Source organism: Hoplias malabaricus, chromosome 3, assembly GCF_029633855.1.
Source record: "Hoplias malabaricus isolate fHopMal1 chromosome 3, fHopMal1.hap1, whole genome shotgun sequence".
Taxonomy (NCBI): domain Eukaryota; kingdom Metazoa; phylum Chordata; class Actinopteri; order Characiformes; family Erythrinidae; genus Hoplias; species Hoplias malabaricus.
In genome coordinates, this window is record NC_089802.1 from 61414731 (window position 1) to 61441229 (window position 26499).

At 40.0% G+C, this 26499-nt stretch overlaps 1 protein-coding gene across 1 annotated transcript in view; it reads left to right on the top strand.

Annotated features, from left to right (window-relative positions):
- hs2st1b (heparan sulfate 2-O-sulfotransferase 1b) overlaps positions 1–26264 on the top strand; it is a 101508-nt gene extending 75244 nt beyond the window's left edge. Inside the window, exons 2-7 of the mRNA XM_066664793.1 lie at positions 12277–12515; positions 19300–19385; positions 21529–21667; positions 22266–22363; positions 23653–23810; positions 24352–26264. Of these exons, the coding sequence (XP_066520890.1) occupies positions 12277–12515; positions 19300–19385; positions 21529–21667; positions 22266–22363; positions 23653–23810; positions 24352–24578 (947 nt within the window). The 3' untranslated portion in view covers positions 24579–26264. The remainder of the gene's footprint in view (positions 1–12276; positions 12516–19299; positions 19386–21528; positions 21668–22265; positions 22364–23652; positions 23811–24351) is intronic.
- The last annotated feature ends 235 nt before the right edge of the window (positions 26265–26499 follow it).

The window sequence follows — 26499 nt, forward strand, 5'->3', positions numbered from 1 at the left end:
TTAAGCTATAGTCTGCGCAAGTGGCCTATGCAGTTTTGAGCGTTTTATACTTGTGCGTTGGTGTGTCTGCACCACCCTGCAATTACAGCCAGAAAAGAAAGAATGGTGACACTTTTCTCCCTACCTGGGTCCCTCACACTTTGTTGCATGTTTTCTTTAGAGGTGAGGTGACTGCATTTCTCCTTCAAGTTCTTTCACCCCGTCATACATCGTCATGTCCGAACTGATATTTGAGGAAATATTTTTCGATTCATTTGATGCAATCTGGCTGTCTTTGTGTCGTGGTGAGGAGGAATCATACCAATAAGTTCATCTCTCCTCTTCTCAACTTGATACATTTTTGTCCAACCGCTGACCAATCAGAGTAGTTGCTGTCGGCTTTGCCACATCCTGTATTTCTGGGTAGGTGCGTGTTAAGCTACGGCCATGCTTACAGCACAGATTGAATGCAGAAGCATAAACTAGCCTTCAGAATTTCAGTGGTGTACAAAATCTTGTAAGATATGGCGTTTTTCCATTTTATGGTACTTACTTGTCTCGGCTTGTCATGGAGTCAATGCTCTTTTCAGCCCTGGTCCCTGGTTGCTTTTCTATTACCGCAGCTCTCCCGTGAAATGTAGCTGGTGATATTGCAAGACACTGTCTCTAACCTGAACTGCTGTCTTTGAAAACCGCAATGGCGGCAGAGGTGAGGTTAAGTGCTGTTTACTCGTTATGGATTCCTTTGTTGTTTTTGTTTGGGATTGAACACAAATCTCACAGATCTCACAAATCTGCACATCAACTTCTTGCTTCTCGTCTTTAGCCAGCCATCGATCCAATAAGCGTTTGAACCTCTGCAAAAGCCTGCGGTATATTTTTTACAAGCTGTTGTTGTGAGTTGGATAAAAACAGATTTTGCAGATGGCTAGTTTGTGCTGGATGCCTGCATTTCACTGTGTAGACAAGTCTCTCTGGTCAGTCAGCGCTTTACAAGGTTTACACGTCCTGTTTAGTCCCTGCTCGACTCACACTGTGGTCAGAGACTAAAAAGTTCTGGTTCCAGGGACTAGATTTACCTAGTGGAAATACAAAAAATAAATAAATAAAAAAAATTGTCCAAGCAGGTATCATACAATGGAGAAGCACCATTAGTTTTGGTGCAGGCCAAAAATCTCCCCCACTGTTTGAGAGGGAAACACAGGATCTTCTATCATATGTAGATATGTCTTGGCTGCCTTATTTATGGCCAGAGAGAAAGCATCCAAACCAGAAAACAGTGTTTTCCTGCAGTTGCTTTTTGTTCGGGCACCGACATTTGTTTTTTCGTTTTTTCACATCTGGGTCTTTCAGTTCTTTACACAATGAAGGTGTGTGAAAAGCTCTAAAGCTGTAATCAGCTGTTCTTGAGTGAAGTTTTGCAGTCTGGAGCAGAAGGGGAAACCTCAGATGAAACGTTGATGAGGGAGTACAGTGAAAGTGCAGGTCAAATGGCACTTTTTCATAACCTTTTCATATTCCATATTTTGTTTTCCAATATGTTAAACTCAAATGTGATTGTGTTATGAATGAGAAATCAACTGCTTTCCTCTATGATTCTTCTTCATATTCTGAAATTCTGCTAGGTGTCATTATACTGATACCTATCAGTCTGGAGCTATCAACAATTCTGTACCAAACCCATGTTAAACATGGCCATTCCCATATAAGGGACCCATGCTATGCAGTAGAAACTGATTCATTTAGAAACTAGAAAGAAATTTTTCTTACAAGTTGCAGTTTATAGAAAATGTGTAAAAACAGTTTGAAAACTCCTATAATAGACTGGGTTTTTTTTGGTTTTTAAAATTGATTGATTGCCCCTTTTAAGATATGCGGAACTGTGTGAGCCTTAGTGGATGTATCCAGGCTATTATGTGTGACTGTACATTGTAGAGATGAAGGAGCCATTACAGTTGTCGTCCCACTGTTTTTATAGAGCTGGACTTCACATCATTGCCCCCCTAATCATGAGCACTTAATCTACACACACCAGTGAGCATCTGGAGCATTTCTTTTTTCACAGTTAATAAATGAACTAAATTCAGATTGGATTTAAATTACACTGACATGTGATACCAACCTGAACTCCAATTTTACCTTATGTGTAGCACTACCAGACAACCATTTGTCTGTGTAGCAGAGCCGCTAGCTATAGCATGCCATAATAAGGCATGGTTTGTATTCAAGGGAAGTTGTGTTCTTTTTCTTGGGTATTTGCATGTGGTCACCTTGATCAAAGTAACTGGACTTGCATTTAAAACCCTTCCCAAAAAAAACCACAAGGGCTTGACCAATATGAGTGTTACTGATACTGATTTTTAAAGGGAATAATATGTTCACAATGCAAACAAAGTGTAGTAGTTTTAGGATGTCTTCACACATGGAGATTTGGCATGGTTAAAAAACAAATGTGAACACTGCTATGTGGATCCATCAAATGTATTAAAACCAGGTTGTTCTCTGTACACATCGAAAAGATATCTGGTCCAGTTTGGTTAAAGTATGAATGTGTAAAGATGTCTAAACAGACTTAAAACTATTATAACCATAGTCTTCTCTTCGTTGATTCATGGAAAAAAAAGATTTTTGGATTTTGCTTTGACAATCTGTCAATCTGTTGTTCATCTCTCGAGAAGCTTGTGTGTACTTGCAGATTGTATAGTTTAGGGTTTAAAATGAAGCTGAGGCAATGACTGACTCCAAACAGTTTCACATGTGAGTGCTGTTGCACTGAATATCAGCAAGGCATCTGCTGATGCAGTAGACTGCCCCTTTATAACTCCCTCTCCAATGATATTGCTTAATTAACAGTTAATGTTACACCACTCTAAACAGGCATCAGTGCTATTATACAGTTTATCGGGCCGCATGGAATGTCTACCGTCCAATCAAATTGGCTGGTCTGAAGTAACTCATGTATAATATTGAATGTCCACATACAACCGCATACATCATCTTATGTATTAAAACTCTCTGATGTGTTTTTTTTTTGTTTGTTTGTTTTTTTTTAATCAATTTCACATTTTTAGAAAGGTTGGTTTACAGCCAAATCCAATAACACTCAACATCCATGAAACCCATAAACTAACAACAATGCCAAACCTTATTTATTACTGTCAACCTTAACTGATTTAATCAGGGTAACAATATGCTAGTCGAGAAATACCTAGAGCCTAGAAAGTGTTTTTTGGTGTTGGGTAGGACAGGTGACTGGCCATTAATGCCCTGACACCACATACGGAGCTGATGACCTGCACAGGCACAACTGTTTGTTTCTTATGAGTGCAGTCATTTTTGTTCTTTATATTAGCTGCTAATATATAATTTTTTAAAATGTACACTGTATGGCCAAATGTTTTCTGCACTTGCTTGTGCATTGTTACTGCTGATATGTTTTATTAATCATTAGCTGGTTCACCTTCTCTGGAAAACAGTTGTATTGCTCCACTGTCTATTGCAGAAAGTCCTTATACCCATTTGAGCATGGGCAAATGCTTTGTTGCTTTCACCTCCATGTGCAGCGACTCCAGAGATTATCATTTCATTTCATCCTTTTCTTTAAAGATTGCAAATATTTTGTCCACAATTAAATGTTTGCGTCCACAATAGGCTCAGATTAAAGTAGATGAATCACTCATTTAAAAAGAAAAAAAGGGTAACTAAACATGTCTAGACATAGAGTATTGACATCTCTTGGCTGGCCTTAGGGAAAAAAAATCAGAAAGTGTGGTAATATTTATGAAACTATCTTGTAATGACACTGAGCAAAAAATTACTCTGCCTCATTCTTCTCCTCCAAATATGAGAGCTTATAATCAAAATGACTGCAGATTTCCTATATTCTCAGAGAATGAACAATCCTCTGCTGCCACCGCTATCAGCTCAGTTGGTCAGAGACGGAGAGAAGAAGAAAGCAGTGCATTCATTCTGTCTGTGGAATGAGGAAATGAGCTGATCTGCTTATGCAAGAAACTCCATTATGATTGGGTGATGTGACCACAGATATAACTTCACGATACACAAGATGTTAGCTGTTTAGGCATGTAGACAATTCCACAGTAAATAATGTCTAGGGCTGGTCTGAACACCATCATATAGGCTTCAAAATGTATTTGGCGTTGCCAGAAGAGTAGAACATTACTTGTATTTTTAACATTTTTTAACAAGAATATTTTCATTTTAAATTTAGGCGTAAAAAGGTACAGAGGTACTCTAAAGTAGTGTAGTTTCTACAAAGCTCCAGGGTCTTGGGGTCCTCGGTTCAGTGCTTGCCTTGGGTCGCTGTCTTTGAAGAGTGTGATGTGTTCTCCCTGTGTCTGTATGGGTTCTTTCCACAGTCCAAAAAACAAAGTTGTAGGTCACTGCTTTGCAAAATTGTCCAAAGACACAAAGGACTGGGTGAGTGTGGGAGTCCGGGTCATGGACTGGTGCCCTCTCCAGGATGTGTTCCTACATTGTGTCGTATGATTCCTACAGCCGCTGCTACTTTTTCAACATGTTCCAACGCAGTTTGAAAACTAATACCACTTAAACAAAACCAATGGACAGCTTAGCACAAACAGAGGCCATATAACAGTAACTCATCGAATATGTTATGCTAGTTAACAGGTGCTTAAATTGGCTAGAAAGGAGGGAGCGGGAGAGCCATACCAACCAGTCAGAGAGGGCACACAGAAGCCTACAGGTTTCCAGATCCTGGCTCAAACCCACAAATTAATTATTTAATTAAATAAATATAGATAATCTTCTCTTCAGTTTGGGTGTTTAAGCTTATTTACTAGCCTTTCCCTCTTCCCAATTTTCCATCGCAATGGGTTTTCCCCCCACATTCAGCATGTTCCCACAATCTGTTTGTTTAATTTTTATAGCCGTCCAAGTGTAAAGGAATGCATATTTTTCCTGTCCTAAAAAAAAAAAAAAAAAAAAAAGGTTGGAAATAATCATAGCTCACAAGATTCTGATCTTTCTTTGTAGAAGGTGATATATTTAAATATATCAGAATGGCATCAACCATTCTAAGGGTCAAAAATATAAGTAGTTTTTTAAATATAGATCTCTAGCTATTGTCTTCTAACAGAAACAATGTGAATATCTTAGTTGTGTTTCATTGGCAGATCAGGGATGCATAAATTTGGGCATGGCTGCATGTGGTGATTCCTAAACACATATTCGGGAGAGAATTAGGAGAGAAGTCTTCAGCTCTTAGTCTAATTAACTCCCATCAGACTCTGCTTAGAGGAGAGCATACAGACTTCACTTGTAATTAGGGATCCTCTCCTCAATATCTCAATATCATCATCAAAGGCTTAATCACCTGGAAATGTGTTTGTCACTGAGAGAGCAGGTTGTCTTCCTAATTAAGAAGCTTGCAGTTTGGATAGCCACGCTTGCACACAAGACACGCTTGTGTCTTTTTTTTTTTTTTTTTTTTTTTTTTTCTCCCTAAAACTGTATATGATGTGTGTTTTGTTTTGTGCTCAGTATAGTGGCAGTGAGTGAGAAGCTTCAAAACAGTCTAATTTTAAGGAGAGTAACGTTCCAGAATTTAGTGTAACTAAACGTTTGTACTTCCTCTGCTTGATTTGTTGGCTTTGTGCAGTCTAGGGCTACATCTAGTCTGAGGCTGTGTCCATTCTCTCCAGTCTGAGGCTTTGTTCACTCTAGGGCTTTGACCATTCTGTGACCATTCTGTGCATTTGTCCAAGCTGGTGCTGTGTCTAGCTTGGGGCTGTATCTAGTCTGAGGCTATTTCAATCTGGCACTGCATCCATTCTGGGACTGTGTCCATTCTGTCAAGTCTGGCATTTTGTCCAGTCTGAGGCTATATCTAGTCTGGGGTTGCGTCCAGTGTGGGATTGCGTCCAGTCCGAGTGGCTGCAGCTAAATGTCACTCTAACAGAAAGATGAGGGCTCAGAATGTAGTGAGATGGAGTGATTTACAGCAGCTTGTTAAGGCTTGATCAATGTGTTAAAGTCAGTTATTTTATGCACTGGTGAGTGTGCAATGCTAAAGATGGATGAGTCCATTACTGGCCAGAGCTGGGGGTAATTGCTGTACTGGGAGAGAGCAGGAGAGCAAAAATGATCCAGACAGATGACTCAGAAAGACTCATCTTACTTTGTGTTGTGTCCTCTTCTGTGAATGTCTCTATTAAAATACCACGTCAGTGCTAACCTTTAGGTTTTTATTGCGGTAAAAATGTACTGAGGTGATGCTGGAATAAGAGCCATATATTTGAATGCGACCTTGTATAAAATGGCAATGATATATGGGAATATGTATTAGGGTTGAATACATTTGCATATTTTACCCTCTGTACTTCTTTCTTTGGCAGTAATTATGATTCAGTGCGCAATAACAAATCCTTATGGAATGATGTACTTTTCTGCTGTTTGTGCACAGGGAGTTTCATGAGTTTATCAGCAAGCATGTGTGAAGAGACGGTTTGTCTCTCTCTTGGTCTTTTACTAATAGAGTTTCTCTGCAAAGCGCTAATATACAGGGTCTTCTTTTAACCTGCTTAAGTTTCTGCCCTGGGATCAGTGACACTCTTTTTATTTAATTGGCGTATGCATCAGTTTCCTAATCCTAAATGCTGTTGCTTATGGAACAAAAGCCTGTCGTCACGTGTGTTTCTTTGCTTTTGTTGTTAAGCTAAGCTTAGATAAGTGAGCTACCAGGCTAACACCACAACACAGACCTTGTTCCAATTAACTGAGGCCCAGATCACACACATTTAGAGGATAAAGCCTTATACCTGTGAGCACATATGCGACTAAAGGGTTTCTGGTTATTTTGTGTTTTTCAACTTACTAAACTCACAACAGCAGTGAGCTACTGGGTATGTTTTTCTTTCCCCACCCATTTTCAGAGCTTAACAAGTCTGTGAGTTCCCACAGCACCCCCTTCCTGTGGCTCTCTTAAGTGCAGATGAATTACCTAATTTTGCCTTGTATTTAACTTTGTCTGACACAGTGTGGAAGTTTGACACACTGGACACATCATTATTCTGAAATACTATCCGCATTTTTAAATACTGCAGTATGCGTTATTACTATTACACTGCCCAACCTTATTGTGTAGACGAGGAGAATGGTGTTGCTTGACTCTTGTGGTGATTTGACAAAGCATGTCACAGGCGTTTCATTAACAGCTCAGGGAATATGTGGAAAAAGTGTTTTATTTCTACAGAGACAAAAACTAAGCTGTATTTGAATCAAGTAAATAAATGGCATAACCAAACACATTTAGTTCTAGAAGAGATGATGAGGAACAATGTGGCTGATATTGCTTGATGTTCAAAACTGAGATCTGAAGATCTCAGCTAGTTCACGCAGAAGCTGCTGAAGCAGGGTGATTGAAAGTGAATTGTACACACTAGCACATCTGCAGCTGTAAGACCCCTGTGTGTGTGTGTATGGGGGGGGAGCGAGTATCTCAGCTGAAAGGCAGCAGGCAGGCGTGTATGGTTTGAAGTGATATGATTTGAGCTTTGATTCTCTACTGGGTGTAAAGGAGTGGCCTTCACGCATGTTTGGTTTGGTTTTTGTTACATCCAATCTGGTGAGAGTTTTTCTGCTCTGTGCGGAGGGAGTGAAATAAAAAAAATAAATAAATACATTTAAAAAGGACAACAAAAAAAAAAGCAACTAATCTCTCCAGCTCTCATTTCCTAATGGTTTCTGGCATCTGATGGCATGACAAACTGAAATTGTTCAAAACAAATAAAGCCCAGATGGCTCCAGCATACTCATCCTCACATCAGTTGTGTTATCTCACTGCAGTGATGGGGAAGAAAAAAAAAAAAACCTCCTACAATAAGTTTGTCATGCTTTTTTTAATTTAATTTGGCATTATTGAATGGATATATATGTCTTATTTTGCTTTGATTCTGTTCTGGTTGTGTAAAATATGTGGGTTACAGGGCCCGGTGCTGCCAAAGATAATGGATTTAAAAACATGTTTTAGCAACTGGAGAAATGCTGCCGATGCTGTATTGACTGTTTTCTTTCAGTTTCTGAAAATAGCTGAAAACGCTCATTTCACACTTATTAGAATATTTTATTCCAGTGATGTGGGTTTGACGTCCCATTCGCCATGCGGTCCACAGCGTCTGCAGCTTTTGATTTTGGATATTTTTTGATTGCTGCTTCTAGGGATTTAAATCATGCATGCTTCAGCTGGAACATTTAACCGAGACTCTGGTTTTTATTCGCTACTCTGTCCAACATCGTGCCTCTTGTTATTATGGCTGAGTGAAATTATATTCACATAAGTTCAAAGGGTTGTCTAACTGCGAATGTCGGGCTGCATGCTTCTATTCTTAGCCATAGAGTACACTTTTAGATAATAAAGTGTACTTGTCAGGATTGTTTACTGCTGGAGTACTGCACGCTGCCATGTCCCTCATGGGGATCTTCATGAGCTCTTCTAGTCATTAAACCTCACTAGGGGCTTGTTGTTTTGTACTCTAAAATGACCTTCTCTTGTGGGTTGACAGCATCAGTTTAAGGCACTCATAAGAACCAGAACAGCAGAGAGAGCCTCTTCAGTACACAGGTCAGGAGAGATCTGTAGCAGGAACACCAGCTGTGTACTCTTCACATGGCAGTTAATTGCTTTTTGAGTCATTAAAGCTTCATGTGCAATAAAGTGTCTTGCAAAGCTGTCTGACTGTCCATTTACTTTCAGAAATGGAATGTGGGTTTTTAAGCTGCGGTTTGATGATCGTGTTTCAGTCTTAGAGCTTCATGGTGGGCTCAGCAGTGTTATCACATTTTGCCATATTATGATTCGATATATTTCTGGAAGCATATGAGACATGGATGTTTAAGTAATTAAAGAGCACTGTAGGGGCAATGCAGGGACACACTCACATGATCACATGTGAATTTTTTTTTGACTGTGGGAGGAAGCTGGAGCACCAGATGGAAACCCACATAGACACAGGGAGAACACACCGAACTCCTCACAGACCTGAGCCAAAGCTCAAACTAGACATGAAATGGTATTACAATTTAATATCACTATTGTAGTGGCCAAAATGATCACAGTTATCAGTATTATTATGGTATTTTTAAAATGGGCTGAAAAGTAAAAAAAAAAAATAGATACACAAATGTAAATCCTTTCAGCTAATTTTATTTTGAGCAGCACAAATAAAATTAGTAGGACTATGTTCTCATTTGAATCAATATATAAAAAGAACAACTGCAGGTTTTTTTTCTTTTTGCCTTCTGTAAAGCTGTAAATGGTATCATATTTATTGAACAAAACACAATACAAGTGTTTACAAAGTAAACAGTAATCATACATTTATAAACCTCAGTAACCTGTGTTGTTTGTGTAGAGAAATTATTTATATATATAATATAATATTTCAAATAGCTCTGGAGCACAATGGGGAATGCATTTGAATTAACGTTAAACCATTTAAGGTGGAATTTTAACGATGGTGGCAGAATATTACTAAACTCTGTTAAAGGTAGAAGGAAGCTCAGAACTTCTCCACAATTGAAAGTAGGTTGAAAAAAGCAAATATTGCTAGGGAAAAGCTGTTCTCTTGTTCATGCTCAGAACCGCCACATCTTTCAAGGTAGAACGGTAGATTTAAGGGGAAAAAGCAATGGTTTGTACATGGCTTAAGTTTAATTTGTGTGTAAGATATTCTCACTGTGAGTTATCACCGAAACTCATTTGTAAATAGAGTTGTTTCGTTTTAAAACGTTTTCGGTCTGTGTTCACTTTCATGCAGTTAGCACTCTTTTGACTTCAGAGTCAGTTCCATCTACTGCAAAAATAAATAAATATTACCCACCTATGGAGCAGAAATTAAGCAATATTGCAGTCTAAAAACCTCCAAAATTCAGTTTCTCTGTTATGAGTTGAGAGAGAGAACCTAGAATACTGGACTGAGACAGTTACATTTTTTAAAAAAATTTTTTAAAGACACAACAGGGGACTAATTTGTAATTCTGGCTAGAATTAGTTCTTTTTTGCATGAGACATCTGGTTTGTGATTTAAAATGAAATAAAATGTCTAAATCAGCAAACTTCTACAACCATGTGTGTACTTTACAAGAGAATCAGCATCACGTACGCCATTAACTTACTTTTCAGTCTTCAGGAGCTCCGGTGCATTGCCCAATTTCACCTCCCAAAGTTGATTTCACCACCCCTGGTTTCGAGGGTCGTTGGGGAGTGAATTTACGGTGGGGAGGTGAGATTGGGCACCACACTGTGGCTCTGTCTCTATGCCATGTTTCCCCTGACACAAACAAAAACACAGTTCGTAACTTGGCTTAAAGTTTCCAGACCACGGTATTTGTGGTAAACTACATTGAAACTGTAATACTAACTGTCAGGTATTTTATAGTGGTTAACCGTGAAACAGGTAACAGTTTCGTGTCTAGATCAAACCCAGGACCACAAAACCCATCAGTGACCTGTAGTGGCACATTGTTGCTTATTTTTAATTATAGCAGTCTACTTTTAGCTTTATCAGCAAAGTTTAGCTGCACATTAGAAATAAAATCTTATTTGGTCATCACCAAAAGAGTTTGTTTTTATTGTTTACTTTTATTGAAGCTTCGATGCTGTCCGGAAGACTTGCTTTCAGTTATTCAACTAAATCTTGGCACTGTCCAAATAAAAACATAGATCTCCCATTTTTTTTTGTTTTAGTGTACTGCATCATTTGAGCACAGCATCTATCCTTCACATCCTTGTGTACATTTTTCATGATGTTTGGACCAATAGAAAAATTCCAGAATTACTTTGAATTAAATATTTTCATATACATTGACCTCCACTGAAAGTTAAGGTTTTCTCCTTCTCCTGTAAAGTTGCTCATTTGTTACTATTTTGCCATAGGTTCTGAGAACAGCTACTGCTTTTAAGACCCATTGTGGAGTTGCCTTTGTACAGCGTAAGGACAGAAATTGACCTCGGTAGATAGTATCAGCTTTGTTTCTTTACTCATTTCTCAAAGACAAAAGCTTTAAAGACTTAATCTGACATTTTGGAGTCTGAGGACATTTTTTTTCAAGTCTAGTTTTTAAAGTTCTTATATTTAGTTGTATGTAATAGATAAATAATTAATTTGTAATGTATTCATATGCACTGTGTTGGTAGCTGGGGTGAGGTCAAGTGCAAGTTGAGGACAGTGAAGATCAGCTCAAATATAAACATGGGGAAGAACTTGAAGAAAAAAAATGCTGAGCTTCTTTGAGCCACTAGGGGCAGGACAAAGAGGGGATTTATACCACTATGTGTTGCAAACCCCCTTTGACAACTTAATACAGTCAAAGAACTTATTATGGCTCCGTGCTGAAGTCCATAAAGCAAAGTGCTGGTGTGAGGCCTGAGCTGGAGCCCACTCGGGTGGCTGCTAACACCGGCTGCTTTATTTCCTCTCGTCCTTTTTCCATTACTGCAGCTTTTCATCCCGCTGCTGTTCTCTGAGTGGAGTTTCATTAAATCAACATGTGGGTGAACAAGCCTGGAGGGAGCCTTTAACACACCTTCAGCCTCACTAGATTTATAGCCCATATTCACCTCCCTTTCATTTGTGCTTTCCCTCATTCTCTCACTGTCTCTCTGTCTTTTTCTCGCTCTCTCTCTTTCTGCCTCTGCTTGCACTCTCATTTCACCTCTCCCCCGCTTTCTGTCTGCTTTTTTTTTCTTGCTGCTTTCTTTATCTTGTCTGTAGAAGCTGTAGGGGACTATAGGTTGAACTAACTCAGGAAAAAAAAACATTCCCTTTGTTTTGGGTGCATACAATTTTTTTTAAAGAAAACATGTTTATGTTCAATTAAAAAAGAAATATAAGACAGAAGTTCTTACAGCAGGTAGTGTCGCAGTCACACAGCTCCAGGGGCCTGGAGGCTGTGGGTTTGATGACTCCGGATGACTGTCTGTGAGGAGTGTGATGTGTTCTCCCCGTGTCCACGTGGGTTTCCTCCGGATCAAAAAAGGCAATTGACTGTGTCTTTGCGTTCATAGTGCAAGTCCCAAGCCGGGACAAATGGGAGGATGGCTTTAAAAAGGGCAGTTTAAAACCTACACCTAATCAAAATTGTAGATTGTCATGATATGTTGTGGCGCCCCCTAATGGGGGCAGGTAAAAGACAAACAAGAAGATTATATTAAATTGGTAAGATAGCAGTCAGTCACACTTCTATGTATATGCCTGATTTACGTTGTTCTGCATGTTTATCTCTCTCTCTCTCTCTCTCTCTCTCTCTCTCTCTCAGAGCGCACTATAGCGAGGCATGAGGTGCGAGAGGTGGAGCAGAGACAGACTCACGATGTCGTCAGGGAGTTGCCAGCGGCGGCTGAGAGTGATGACCTGGTCATCATCTACAACCGCGTTCCCAAAACAGCCAGCACCTCTTTCACCAACATCGCTTACGACCTGTGTGGAAAGAACCGCTTCCACGTGCTCCACATCAACACCACCAAGAACAACCCCGTCATGTCCCTGCAGGACCAGGTGAGGAGACTACGCCATGGGCCAGTGTCCAGTCAGCCATGGGATAGTGGCTATGCTGGACATGAAGTGTGCACATGAATGAATAATATCTAAAATATGTACTTCTTTAATAATTACTTTAGTAAATATATTTGATTTCAGCAAATATATTTTATTCAGTGAAGTGGTTAGCACGATTGCCTCTCAGTGCTGGGATCTTGTGTTCAAGTCCCATCTGGGTGGAGTTTTCATGTTCTCCTCGTGTCTGTGTGGGTTTCCTCCCACAGTCCAAAAACATGGAGGTTAGGTGAATTGGCTTTTCTCATAACTGTCCTGGTGTATGAGTGAATGAGTGTGAATGTGTGTGAGCCCAGATATGAATTGGCACTCTGTCCTGGGTGAAACTCTAGTGCCCGATGGAGTCCTCCAGGAGGACGGTCGTTCCTGGTCGACAGTACACTGTGTGCGTTTGGCTGCCGCTTCTCGCCAGTGTGTGTGTGGATTGAATGTTGAGTGTTGATTGCAAAGTGTCCTTGGGTTTCTAGAAAGGCGCTACATAAGTGTAACATTAATAGCATCACCCATGGAGAATCTGTCATCTGCTAAAAAACAGAGGTCCATGATGCTCTGCAGAGAGCTACACTCTATGGCCAGTTGTTTGTGAACAGCTGCACATCCAGTGTTACTTCCCTCTGTAAAAGTAATAATAGGTTGTTTGTTTTCCTTTGCTGCACTTACAGATCCTGCTTTGTCAGATGTGTTTCTAAACATTTCTGTGAGGGTTTGACACCTATCAGAGGCGCACCGAACAATCTGCTGGTGACTGGAATCGGCCGGTATTCAGTTTGATCAGCCATAACCGGTGACCAGCTGATCTGGTCTCATGTAACCGATTCTGTGACAGTCACATTCACAGTTGTGCACCACACAAGGGCGACAGTGGCACAGACACACAGCGCTGCAGAGCTTGGTTGGATGTCTAAATTGCTCTGCTTTGGATTGAGAGAAACAGAAACAGAGGGAGGAGATGGTGTGGCAAAAGATGAATGAGAAATCATTTAAGCGTCGTGATGCTAGATTAAAACCAATGTGGTCACCACTGTAGCTTGGAGATTTTATAACAACAAATTTGTGCTGTGGGTCTGCATTTCCCGTCGACGTCTCTATGGCCAATCAACACTCTACAAGTTTTACACGTCATGGTTTGGTCCCTACTCGGCTCGCTTGGAACCAGCAGAGAGCAGGAACTAAAAAAAGAACCTGGTTCAAGGGACTAAATTTGCCTTGGAAAAGCAAAAGAGTAGTGTAGAGCAAAGTCAAGTCAAGCAGGGACCATGCAGTGGAAAAACATCATGTGTGTCATGCTTTTCTGTCGAAATGAATCAAGCTGTGTGGCACAAGTGAACACCTGCGACCACAGCAATTGCACTGACTAAAACTTGTGTAATTATTAGTTGAGGCATTAGCTTTTGCTTCTTTGCAAATACAGTGGAACCTCTACTTACGAACTTGATCCGTTCCGTGACCCGCTTCGTAAGTGGAAAAGTTCGTTTCTCAAGTCAATTTTCCCCATTTAAAATAATGGAAAAGCAATTAATGCATTCCAGCCCCCACCCCGAAGTCACCCTTTTTGCACTGATATAGGTTTACAAAACTCTCAAATTAGTAAAAAAAAAAATACATGTAGCATTACTAAAAATAAAAAAGATATATAGTGGTAGTGTCGCAGTCACACAGCTCCAGGGACCTGGAGGTTGTGGGTTTGATTCCCGCTCCGGGTGACTGTCTGTGAGGAGTTGGTGTGTTCTCCCTGTGTCCGCGTGGGTTTCTTCCGGGTGCTCCGGTTTCCTCCCACAGTCCAAAAACACACGTTGATAGGTGGATTGGTGACTCCAAAGTGTCCAAGGGTGTGTCTGCATTGTCCTGTGAAGGACTGGCGCCCCCTCCAGGGTGTATTCCCCGCCTTGCTCCCAATGATCCCAGGTAGGCTCTGGACCCACCGTGACCCTGAATTGGATAAGCGGTTACAGATAATGAATGAATAAATGAATGAATATAGTGGTAACAGTAATAAACGACTGGCTGGAGGAGTAGCACAGGCACTGGCTGTATGATGGGAGGTGGGGGTGGGTGGAATAACGGAAAGTAGATAAGTAGATATGGCTTAACTTAGCACGGATTTCAATGTCTGCTATTTACACTAATGCTAAATTGCTAATATTACAATTTGCTAATCTTAAAAGCTCGAGGGGTTGAGAGAACGAGAGAAAATGGGTCAATGACTCAAGTCTGGGCGCGCTGGGAGACTCGCCTATTGGGGTCAGTGGCCATTTCCAGCCGCTGGCTCAGGTTCGTTTCTAGAGTCATGGTTCGTTGGTGGAGGCTAAAAATATTCAAATGCCCGGTTCGTATCTTGGAAAGTTCATTAGTAGAGGTTCCACTGTATGTTTAAAATTGCTTAGACCTAATGATAAAAGGAAACAAAACTCCAAATACCAAATATACCAAATATAGCATGAGTCTTTATAGATGAGCTGATGCATTACTTTCACAGACCAACAAAATGAGGAGCTTGGCTGGCAGAACAAGAACACAGATAGAGATGTGGTAAACCAAATCCTCTGAGGTGGTGTTTTTATTGTCTAGTGCAAAGCAAAGATTGAGAGAGAGTGTGTGTGGGGGGTGTGAGAGTAACTGTGAGGTTCTAGTGAGCTATGAGGGTGGAGAGGTGGGAGTTTGGCTGGCCAAGGAAAGACGTCAAAGGGGGTAATAGAGGGATTGGTGACCTGGGCTGGGTCTGGAGGGACATAGATGATATGGGGTGTGGAGCTGGGCTTAGGTAGTCAGTAATGCAACTGGGCTGTGCTCAGTCTCCTGAGAAATGGGAAGAAATTGAAGAGAAGGCAGAGAGCTGAGTGGGTGGTGCCTGAGAGAGAGAGAGAGAGAGAGAGAGAGAGAGAGAGAGAAATACACCCAAGAGGGGGAAACAAGGAAAACTAAAGTGGGAGAAAACACAAAACAGATTAGTACCATATACAATTTTGCATGTGCAAGATGTCTGACCTGTGTTAGCCATGAATTTGAGTAATTTGTGAGACTCTGTGGTGTAGGAACACTGTTTTATTTGATGTTAGGTGTAAGGATCTAAGTAAAGAGGACAAATAGTGATGTTATGTTTTGGTCAGTGCATTTTCAAAGCAGCAGGTCTTCTGCGGTGTTCTGATATGTAATTCCCACCAAAAGCGCTCCAAGAAAAGACAACAGATGGACCATTGGCAGGGTAATGGGTTCACAAGGCACATTTTTAATAACATTAAAATTCTCTTGGTATGCTGGAACATTAAGCATTCCGTTCACTGGAACTAAGGGGCTGAGCCCAACTCCTCAAAAGCAGCCACACACCATACACCCCTTCCACCAAACTTGACACTCGGCACAATGCAGTCAGACAACTTCTGTTCTCCTGTCAACCACCACACCCAGACTTATCCATCGGATTGCCAGACAGAAAAGCGTGAAGTGGAGTCTCCACTGCTCTAGAGTCCAGTGGTGGTGTGCTGTTCACCAATGCATCCAATGCCAGAAATTCATTCCATGAAGCGCTCTATGCACATGAAGTGTGGAGGTCTGCAACAATTGATTCTTGACCGCTATGCGTTTCAGCATCCGCTGACACCGCTATTTCATTTTTCGTGTCCTACCTCTTTGTGGCTGAGCTGCTGTCGTTCCCAATCTCATTCACTGTGTTATAATACCACTGACAGTTGACTGTGAAATGTTTAGCAGGGAGGAAATTTCATGACTGGACTTGGACATTCGATTACAAGGGAAAGGTTTAATCTCATGGTCTGTGATGTAATTTTCACTGCTGTGAATTAGGTAGGGCCCTAACTTACTTTTGCTTTTGTATTTCTGACAAAATTACAATATGTGCTTATTTAGGCATGCAGTTTACTACTTTCAAAATGGTGTACATAATGTTCTGTTATTTGTTTGCTACATTAGCTTTGTAGCTCCACCGCAAAAAAAAAAAAAAAAAATGGACGTAGCTTTTTACAGAACCTCATGTCCTAGCCTCAAGTGAATGCTGCCGAGATGAGAGTAGTTTGCTCCCTCACAAAATGATGAGAAAATACCTTGAGGGAACCTGAAAAGGAGACTGAAAATTAGGACAGATCCTTTTCTGTTCAACTCTGGAGAGAGAATAAAACGATAAGAGCAGTATGAATAAAAAAATAGATTTACAATGAGTGTACAATAGTGAATATTTTGTGGAAAACTTAAAATGAGTCCCGTCCTGTCCCCACACACACTCTCAATTTCCTGAATGCTTGTTCTTTCTAACAATCTCTTCATCTCTGATTCCACCCTAGTTATTCATAATCCTCCATCAGTGCTGGCTCCCTCCAGCCCAGCCAGCGGCTCATGGCCTTGTTTGACTGTTAGTGAAAGAGAGAAAGAAAAAGAGTCGAGCAGAAAAGACTGCGGTTTGATTAGAAAGAGGACTGAAAGGCAGCGGCTGTGGCAGCAGGTGGTCGAGCTGATGGCAACAGACAGATGCCATTTTCTGCTGTCGGTTAAAAACCGTGTAAACGTGTGTAGAAATTAATTTGAATAAAAAAAAAAAGGAAAAGATTTTGCTCAATTCAGCTCATGGTTGAGTGAAGGGAAATGTAATAGCAGAGCCATTATTGGTTGTTATTTCCCACTGCTGTGGAAAAAAAAGCCTTTTTTTCACAGCTGTGCTAAAATAACCCACCCGCCACTACCACTCCACCTCCAAGACCCCACCCCCCAACCGCCTGATACTCAGGGTGGCAGCAATGGAGAACCAGAAAGCACAGCGGGGGTTTGGCGTGTGTGTGTGTGTGTCTGTCTGTGTGAGTGAATGTACTTGTGAGACCACATGTGGTGTTCTGTGGGTCTGTGTGAATATATGGCCACATGCATGCCCTGTTGTTGGTGCGTATGTTTTTGCATGCGTGTATTTGTGACTGCTTGCGTTTGTATTCATGTCACTGACATCTGGTACATTGTGAATAAATGCCTCTGAGCGAGTCAAGGCAGGTGTTATTTGTGTGCTCCTTTGCCAAGGTAATATCTGCTCGAACTTCTCTACACTCTCCCTTTACCAATGCAGAAATATGAACCTGCTTGTCTCTCCCTGAAGAGCACCGCCACAGGCAGAGGGCATGAGGTGTTAAGCAGGGATTGTCACTGGCAATAACAGTTCTGTGTCTTGGGTTTCTTTTAAAGACCATTTTCTGTTGCTTTGTCTCTACACAATATAGGCAATGTACATATATTGCAGTTATATTGCTATTTATTGTAGTAAATATGCTTTAGGTATGAATTAAATTTTTATACATCTTTGGCGATAATAATGTTTGCTGGAGTACATTTTTGTGATTCAACAGAACACCTACTGAAACGTTCATCAGTGGTCAGTGTAGCCAGTATCATGATAAGGATTAATGTACATTATATTGTGCAGACCTACCTGGGATGTGGCTTCTAATTTATTGTAGTGAAGAGACTAGTTTGAACCCAAACCAGAGGGAACTTGTGCATTTTTTTTTTATGTTTGCTTTAAATAAAATGCCTATGATGCATGGAACAAGAGTGTGTGACTGAAGGGTACATTTCTTATAAGGCTTACAACGCCACTGCTGTTGTATGACTGTGGATATGGGAAACATTCATTCAGAGTAGCCATACCATACGTAGCCTGCAGGGGACAAAGAATGAGTGAAATTTCACATCACTGACATTGTAACCTTGCTTAATGTGGGTGTAAAATACATCATGATGGTATCTTGGTATCAATTGTAATTGATATGTATGTAATATTAAGTAACAATATCCATATTAAGTAGGAATCCAAAGAGCAAACCAATGTGCGGTTCTCTCTTTCTCTCTCTTTTTTTATTTATTTATTTATATTTTATTTTATTTTATTTTTGTTTATTTTTTTATTCATTTTTTAAATTTACAACTATCTAAATTGCAGTGATGTACAGTGGAACCTCTACCTACGAACTTGATCCGTTCCGTGACCCGGTTTGTAAGTGGAAAAGTTCGTTTCTCGAGTCAATTTTCCCCATTTAAAATAATGGAAAAGCAATTAATGCGTTCCAGCCCCCGCCCCGAAAGTCACACTTTTTGCACTGATATATGTTTACAAAACTCTCAAATTAGTGAAAAAAAATACATGTATCATTACTAAAAATAAACAGATATACAGTGGTAACAGTAATAAAAAAGAAATAAAAAAAGTTTCAACTGGTTACATATCGCTACCTTGAAGACGTGACGACTGTCTGGAGGAGTAACACAGGCACTGGCTGTATGACGGGAGGTGGGGGTGGGTGGAATAACGGAGAGTAGGAGGGTGAATGTGGGGAGACGAAGCGTAGATACGGCTTAATTTAGCATGAATTTTGATGCCTGCTATTTACACTAACGCTAAATGGCTAAAGCTACAATTTGCTAATCTTTAAAGCTCACTCAAGTCTGGGCGCGCTGGGAGACTCGCCGATTGGGGTCAGTGGCCATTTCCATTCGCCGGCTTGGGTTCGCTTCTAGAGTCATGGTTCGTTGGTGGAGGCAAAAATTATTCAAATACCCGGTTCGTATCTTGGAAAGTTCGTTAGTATAGGTTCCACTGTACTTGTAAATCTAATTATGAATTGACCAGTTTTGAAACCAAAATAATTGATATTTATATTTGTGATGAAATTGATGATGATGATATTAAAATAATGTAAGTATATAAGGTGTTGAGATGGGTTTGTGTATTTTACAGGTGAGATTTGTGAAGAACGTGACCACATGGAAGGAGATGAAACCAGGCTTTTACCATGGCCATGTGGCTTATCTGGACTTCACCAAGTGAGTTTCTACAGTTCCCTCACATTTGGGTCTTGTTATGCGGTACAATTCTGTTATCTACACTATATATCCAGAGACATTTGTGAATATGAATGCTTTTATGCCTTACTGATAGCAAGGCAGCTATGGCCTAAAGGTAAAGAAGCAGGCTTGAGCCTGAGTTGTGGCTACACTCTCTTCTAACCTGTTAACTAGGGACACAGAGCATACACAGAATGGAGGTGCTCTAATTTCAGGCACAACGCTGAAAAAAAGGAACTGTTGTAATCGCCTCGCTTCATTGTGTGTTGTTTTAGCATGTCAGGATGTTTTATATGACTGCATTTTAGGCTTCGTTTTGTTGATGAGCCTGAATACGGAGTGGAAAGGGCACTGTTTTTACTGCTGGAGCTTGAATGTGCGTCGATAATCACATTTATCCAAAAATATCCAAATCTCAAAATTAGAAACCAAATACATACCCAATGAACAAATATCTGAATACCTGAATATTTGGGGCCAGGTCTATTTTTCAGAAAATCACCACTCAGCGGCCGCTGTACAATTAAGGCTCCATTTTGGCTCCAGCATGTTTCCACCAGCTCGCGCACGGTGCCCCCAGGAGCGTGGAGTGTAAAATGAACCAGAGCTTCTTGGAGGTGTTCTAATTTGAGGTGTAAAACAGACAATACGCACTGTAGCTTTGCCACGCTTCGTTGTAAGTACGTTGCTGTAGCGTGTTAGCTCATTTTAGGCTTCGTTTAAGACGTTTATGTTGACAAGGCTGAATACACTTTATCGCAACGTTTATCCAAAATAAAAAAAACGAATATCCGAATCTCAGAATGATGAACCTAATGCCTACCTAACATACAGAATATCCGAATATTCGGGGCCAGCCCTAGTGTGTTCACTGCCGAAGTTCGTTTTTACTGCTGTTCAATAACAATAAAAGCATGTTTATGTATGTAAAAAAGTACATTCTAGAACAGCTGCTGATATGTCTAAGGTTACCGTGTCCAATGATGACTCGAGGGGTGTAGATCCCCTCTGCATTGAGCTGCTGCCCTCTGGTGGCTGGGTTCATGTGTAACTGCTTCTTTTGAGTTGTAGAGCTCCGTTCAACAATTTTTTAAAACTGGAGTGGCGATTGTGATTCAGAAGTAGTCTGAATGCTTGTGGCTAAATGCAGTCAAATCCTCAGAGCAATGTTCCAACATGTAGCACTGAGTTTTACCTCTGGAGTGGAAGCTGTTTCTGCAAACTTATTTATAAATTAAAAGACTCAGTGTTCCAGGAAATCATGGCTGAGTGGGTAGCGTCACACAAAGAAGCAGAAAGGAACCCATTAGTTCACCTCATGTAAATATAATGGACTGAAACGCAGCCGCATTTGCTGCTTTGTGTTAGTAAATGGAACAAAGAGCAGTAAATATTAAGAGAGCAACACTGGCAGAGGCAGTTCGCTGAAGAAATTAGCTTTATTTCAGGAACGCTGCTGTCCTCTAGTGGTTGGGGATGACATCGCTGAAGATCTTTTGTTCCATTTCGGAATTTCTCAAAGCTGGTGTTTGGGGCCAGTTTTCTGGAGTGTCTTTAGTTCAGTCCAAGACCAACATTAATCCATATGTGGACACTTTTATGTATTGTATGTATGCCTATGGCATATATTAACCTTTGGTGTAGTACACAGTGACTATTATGTTATTAATAAATCTACCGTTAAAAACAAAGCACATTCGCCTTGCACCACATCGTCTGCAGCCCAGAGGAGGATGGGGCACCACTTTTGAGTTTTGGTTCCTTTCAGATGATGTATGAAAGTGTTCTTTCTGAGTCTAGGATTCTCCTAGTGTTTCTTCCTTAATGTCTTAATGGAGTTTATTGTTTTGAGGTGTGGTTCATTTCCATGTATTTTCCTTATACACTTCATTTCATATTACTTAAAATTTTTCATATACTTTAAATTTCATATTAGTTCCTTTCAGGGGAGAGTTCTAGCCACTGACTCTGTCTGTGACTCTGTGCTAGATCTGCTCTACTGGAGCATTGTTTATTGAAAAATGTATTTAAGAAGAGAAATAAAATCAGTCTTATTATTATTATTATTTATTTGGACATCTGTCATCTCTGATCCTGTCTATAAATATTTATGGTGCTACAGGTTCGGTATGAGAGGGAAACCCATCTATATCAACGTGGTCCGGGACCCTATTGAGCGGCTAGTGTCCTATTACTACTTTCTCCGCTTTGGAGATGACTATAGACCTGGCCTCAGACGGAGAAAGCAGGGGGATAAAAAGGTGAGTGGCTCTGATTTTCTTCTCTTCAAAGTGTGTAGTGGGAATTTTATCCATAACATGCCACTCCAATGGGGAGAGAGAAACTAATGGGTGACGGTTTAATTTTGTGGATCCGTAGAATGACTAGAGTGCTTTGTCAATTTCACACTGTCTCTGAACATTAATATTCATGCAGTATTTGAAGTAGATGAGCGCTAGACGTGAGGAGTTCTGCTCAACATCCTTTTGCCCCATTTGTACTTGGGCTGCATGATATAACATTTCTTAGTCCTTATCATTATGAGCTTTTGCTATGCTGATATTTACTACAGTGTCACAATATTTAAATGAGTCACTGACCAATAGACACATCTGAAAATAGACATATCTTTATTGACCAGTCACAAAATATTTTCTGTGAGCATCCGGGCTCAGATGCTTTAGATAAGTTTCTGTGGAGCTTTTAAAATCAATAAATAAAACATTTCACACGAAATAAGGCAATGAGTAAGTTTTAGTTACAAAAATGTGTTACAACAGTTTATGAAATTGTAATATGTACCATTATAATATTTTGTGTTGGATTGTGTGATCTGAGGTTGTTTCTGTTGTGTTTCAGACTTTTGATGAGTGTGTGTCATCAGGAGGGTCTGATTGTGCTCCTGAGAAACTCTGGCTGCAGATCCCATTTTTCTGTGGGCATTACTCTGAGTGCTGGTGAGAAATAGTAGCCTTAGCCATATTCTTCATTAGATTTCAGTGGAAATTTCTGGCACATTTTGGGGTCACCGTTAATGTTTTAAATAGGCTTGCAGGTCAATTTACCCTTTAAATATTAAAGAATAATCAGGTTTATTTGGAGGCCGATGTTATCACATGTATTTATATTGGGGAGAGTGCTATCTTAATGCCTGACAACCTGAAGATTGCATGGAGATGTAGCAGCTGCTAGAAAAGCAAGAGGAAGACAGAGAGAGCAATTAGAATTCAGAACTTTTAAGGATTATGCACTGATTTGCATTTTAAATCTAAAAAAATAAACCAGGTTTTGGTTAAAATAGCTTTAATATGATTAAAACAATAGTTTGTGGAGAAAAGATATTGGATGGTTATTTGAGCAAACCTTACACTACATACCACTGAACCCACTGTGGTGAATATGACAATGAGTGCTATTACATTTTCAGTGTATTAGCATATCAATCTGGAGGTCTGAGGCTCCTACAAACCCACACAATGTCCAGGCTCCTTTGAACTATACCCCCTTCCTCATCTGAGCATCTCCAATCACTGCATCTCCAATGTGAGCAAATGCAGGGTTAAACCATTTAAAACCAAACTTGAGAAATTAAAAATGAGACAGCCATGAAAAATGAAAAGAGAAAAAAAAAATAAAAATAAAAATAAATAACACTGTTATAGACAAATGTGAACCAAGCTAAAATGGCACTTCTGTTGTTCCTACATGTGTCTAAGCTGTGTGTGGCTCATTCTCATCTAAAGGAACAGGTGCTGAAACAGGTCATTTTGAAGAGGGCTTCTACAGGGGGAGAACAGAGCTGTGGTGCTTGATCTTTGTGGTATTTTGACCACATCATGTCACAGACCATAGAACTGTGTTAACCTGTGAGAAAGTGGGGGGGTCAGCTTTAATTTATTTTTTCTTACTCTACTGGATATATTAGACAGGCAATTTGTAGCAGAAGGAAGAAATTATTGATGTGCTGTGTGGAATTGATTGCTTTCAGCCACTTTAGTGAGATTATTGTGGTCAAATAGTGAGGTCAAGTAATGATGTTGAATGATTAGTCCTGTATATAGAGACTGCTCCATAGTCCTGCGCCGCTGGGCTTCATACCTCTCTAGCAGACAGCTGGTATTGTGTCAGATGATCTTAGACTCATGTCTGACTGCTTTGTAGTGTTTCACTGTGTTTAGCAGTGTCTGTAGATGTTATATTGTGTCCGGAGTACGTAAATTACCACATTATACATTTTTTTCCCCAGGAATGTTGGCAGCCGCTGGGCACTGGAGCAGGCGAAATATAACCTGGTGAACGAGTATCTGCTGGTGGGTGTGACTGAGGAGCTGGAGGATTTTATCATGATGCTGGAGGCAGCACTGCCTCGATTCTTCAGAGGAGCCACTGAACTCTACCGAACAGGTGCTGTACACACTCTGACTCACACTCTGCCATGGATTACACACCATTACTCACTGCATTTTTTAGCTCTATAATGTGATCTGTGGCTTCACAATACACTATGGAAGCTGCAGAGCTTTTTCTGATTATTTATAATAGCAATGTGTTATTTGGTTTTTATCACCAAAATGTAGCAAATAATATTTATAATTTATTTCTTATCTACTATTTCTACATGTTCTTATGAAATGTAACGAGATGTAGAACTCAGTTGTTTTGGATTGAAAGAACCATGTTATGCTTTATTGAGTGTGTCCCTCATATAGAGTGGTCATGCTTGAAATACAATACAAAATCTCTGATACATCCAGGCCACTAGGTGGCGTATTATGGTTGTTTCATTACATGAAGAAGAATTGTTTGAGAATTACAGCATTAAAAGTAAGCTAAAGACTTAAGAATTGACTCAACTCTGACTTGCTTGAAATGACTTGTGAACATCTCTGTTACCAAATAATAATTTTGAACCCACTGAATGCGTGTTTTTATGCATCTCTCCCAGGAAAGAAGTCCCACCTGAGGAAGACGAGCGAGAAGAAGCCCCCCACCAAAGAGTCCATTACCAAGCTACAGCAGTCGGACATATGGAAAATGGAAAACGAGTTTTATGAGTTTGCTCTGGAGCAGTTCCAGTTTGTACGAGCTCACGCCGTCCGAGAAAAGGATGGAGAGTTGTACGTTCTGGCGCAGAACTTCTTTTACGAGAAGATCTACCCAAAGGTGAACTGAAGGGGAAATACACAGAGATGGGCAGCTGAGAGAAGCGTCGAGAAGTGTGTCTTCTGCCCCTTTGGGCTTTGACCTATGTATTTTCTGTCTTATACACTGGGAAAAGGGGAGAATGACTGGAGAAAGCCTGCAGTTTTTGAGCATAGAGGGAGGCAGGCTGAGTTATATGTGAATAGAAGCCTGTTTAGAGCCTCTAAGAGGATTAGTTTGGACCTCCTTTGTCTTAATACAGCAGCTGCCTACTGTATATAGGAGATTGAGAGGTGTAAAATGTCCCCTAATTTTAGCTTGCATTGGGCTGCTAGTACATTGTCTCCCTCCAGTGATGACTACAGGAACTAAATTAGCTTTTAGCTCTGATTCTCTCAAATCTTTTTCTGACTTTCTGACAGCTGGGATAAGTTGATCATATCTTTAAATATATATATAAAAAAACTATAAAAATGACCTCGTGATTTTCATAAATTCTTTAGACTTCCAAAACTGAGATATTGGACATATTCTGAGGCATAATTTAAAATATAAAAAGGGAAGCAACAGGGTGAAAAATGGGACCTTTTTTTTTTATTATTTATTTATTTTTTTTCTCTCCCATATTTCCCCAAAAAATAAACTACCACACAGTGGCGCATTCAAAAAGCACCTTCTCATTTTACTACTAAGTGTTGTATCCAACATTCTTGGCTTTTTGTTTTCTTCTGCATCGTGTATATCTTTCTTTTTTATGAGAGAATGCCATGTACAGTGTTTACAGACTTTATTATAAAAATACAAAATAAAAAAAGAAGGAAAATATTGTACCCTGGACAAAAGATAGTCAAATAACATTCAGAGGTGTACATATTGAATTTACACAGACCTATTTTATGTAATCGGACCAAAAGATTATAAAAGTTGAACAAAGCGGTGGAAGTTGACGATTAGCATCAGTGGACAATGAAGTTTGTATGTTTGAGTGACAAGAAAAAAAAAAAAACATAAAAGGTGTAAAACTCCATTTGGGAAGTATTGCCCTTTGCATCCACATATTTGTATGTTTGTTTTTCATTTGGATTGTAAAACAGAAGATTCAACTTGACCACTACAGCGTCCGATACAATCCAGTAAGATTCCTCTTAATGTGGGACATTTAAAACATAACTGCCTTCACTCTCACAACAAGAGTGTTTGTATTCTATGAGTGTGAATGGAGGTTTGATTTTGAAAACTGATGTGCTTTGTGAAGCCCAGTCTATGGGTTGTTTGTTGATCCATTTATTGAAAAGTTGACGACTACTCCATGGTTTTAGAATGACTTTATAATGACTGTGTTCATCCCTCAAAGCCAAACAGGATACTGGGAAATAGTGTGTGAGCCATGGACGGAATTCACTGGAATCATCTGGACTCAGCCTTCTCACCATGTGACATGCACACTCCAGTCAAAATTAGCTTCAACTTAATAGTGCCTTCATAACCAAGCATTCACAATTCTTTATCCAAATGGTGCAAAGCGTCTCTGACTTTTCTAGCTCATGTGTTTTTAGCTGCCAGCATTCTTTTGGATTTTGGTCGTTATTGGTTATTGTCCCACTGGTTTCCTTGGTCCAAATTGTCTTCTAATGCATTTCAAATAAATGCTGAAATGTCATTTACGTAATGACTGTGAACCCTTTTCTTGTTTCAGGAGTTTGTATACACTTACCAAAATGACTCCACACAGCCACCAACGTTATGAAATGCTTGGACAAGCTAAATGTGCATTAGCAGTCATTGGTCAAAAAAAAAAAAAAAAAAAAAAATTGTAAACAGAACAAATCAACTGACAGTAATAAAACTTGGGGAGGTTTGACATTGTGAGGCTGGTCTTATTGGCTAATTTCATGTCATATACCAATGATGTGGATACTATAGCATGCTGTTGCTGGGAGTGCATGGTTGT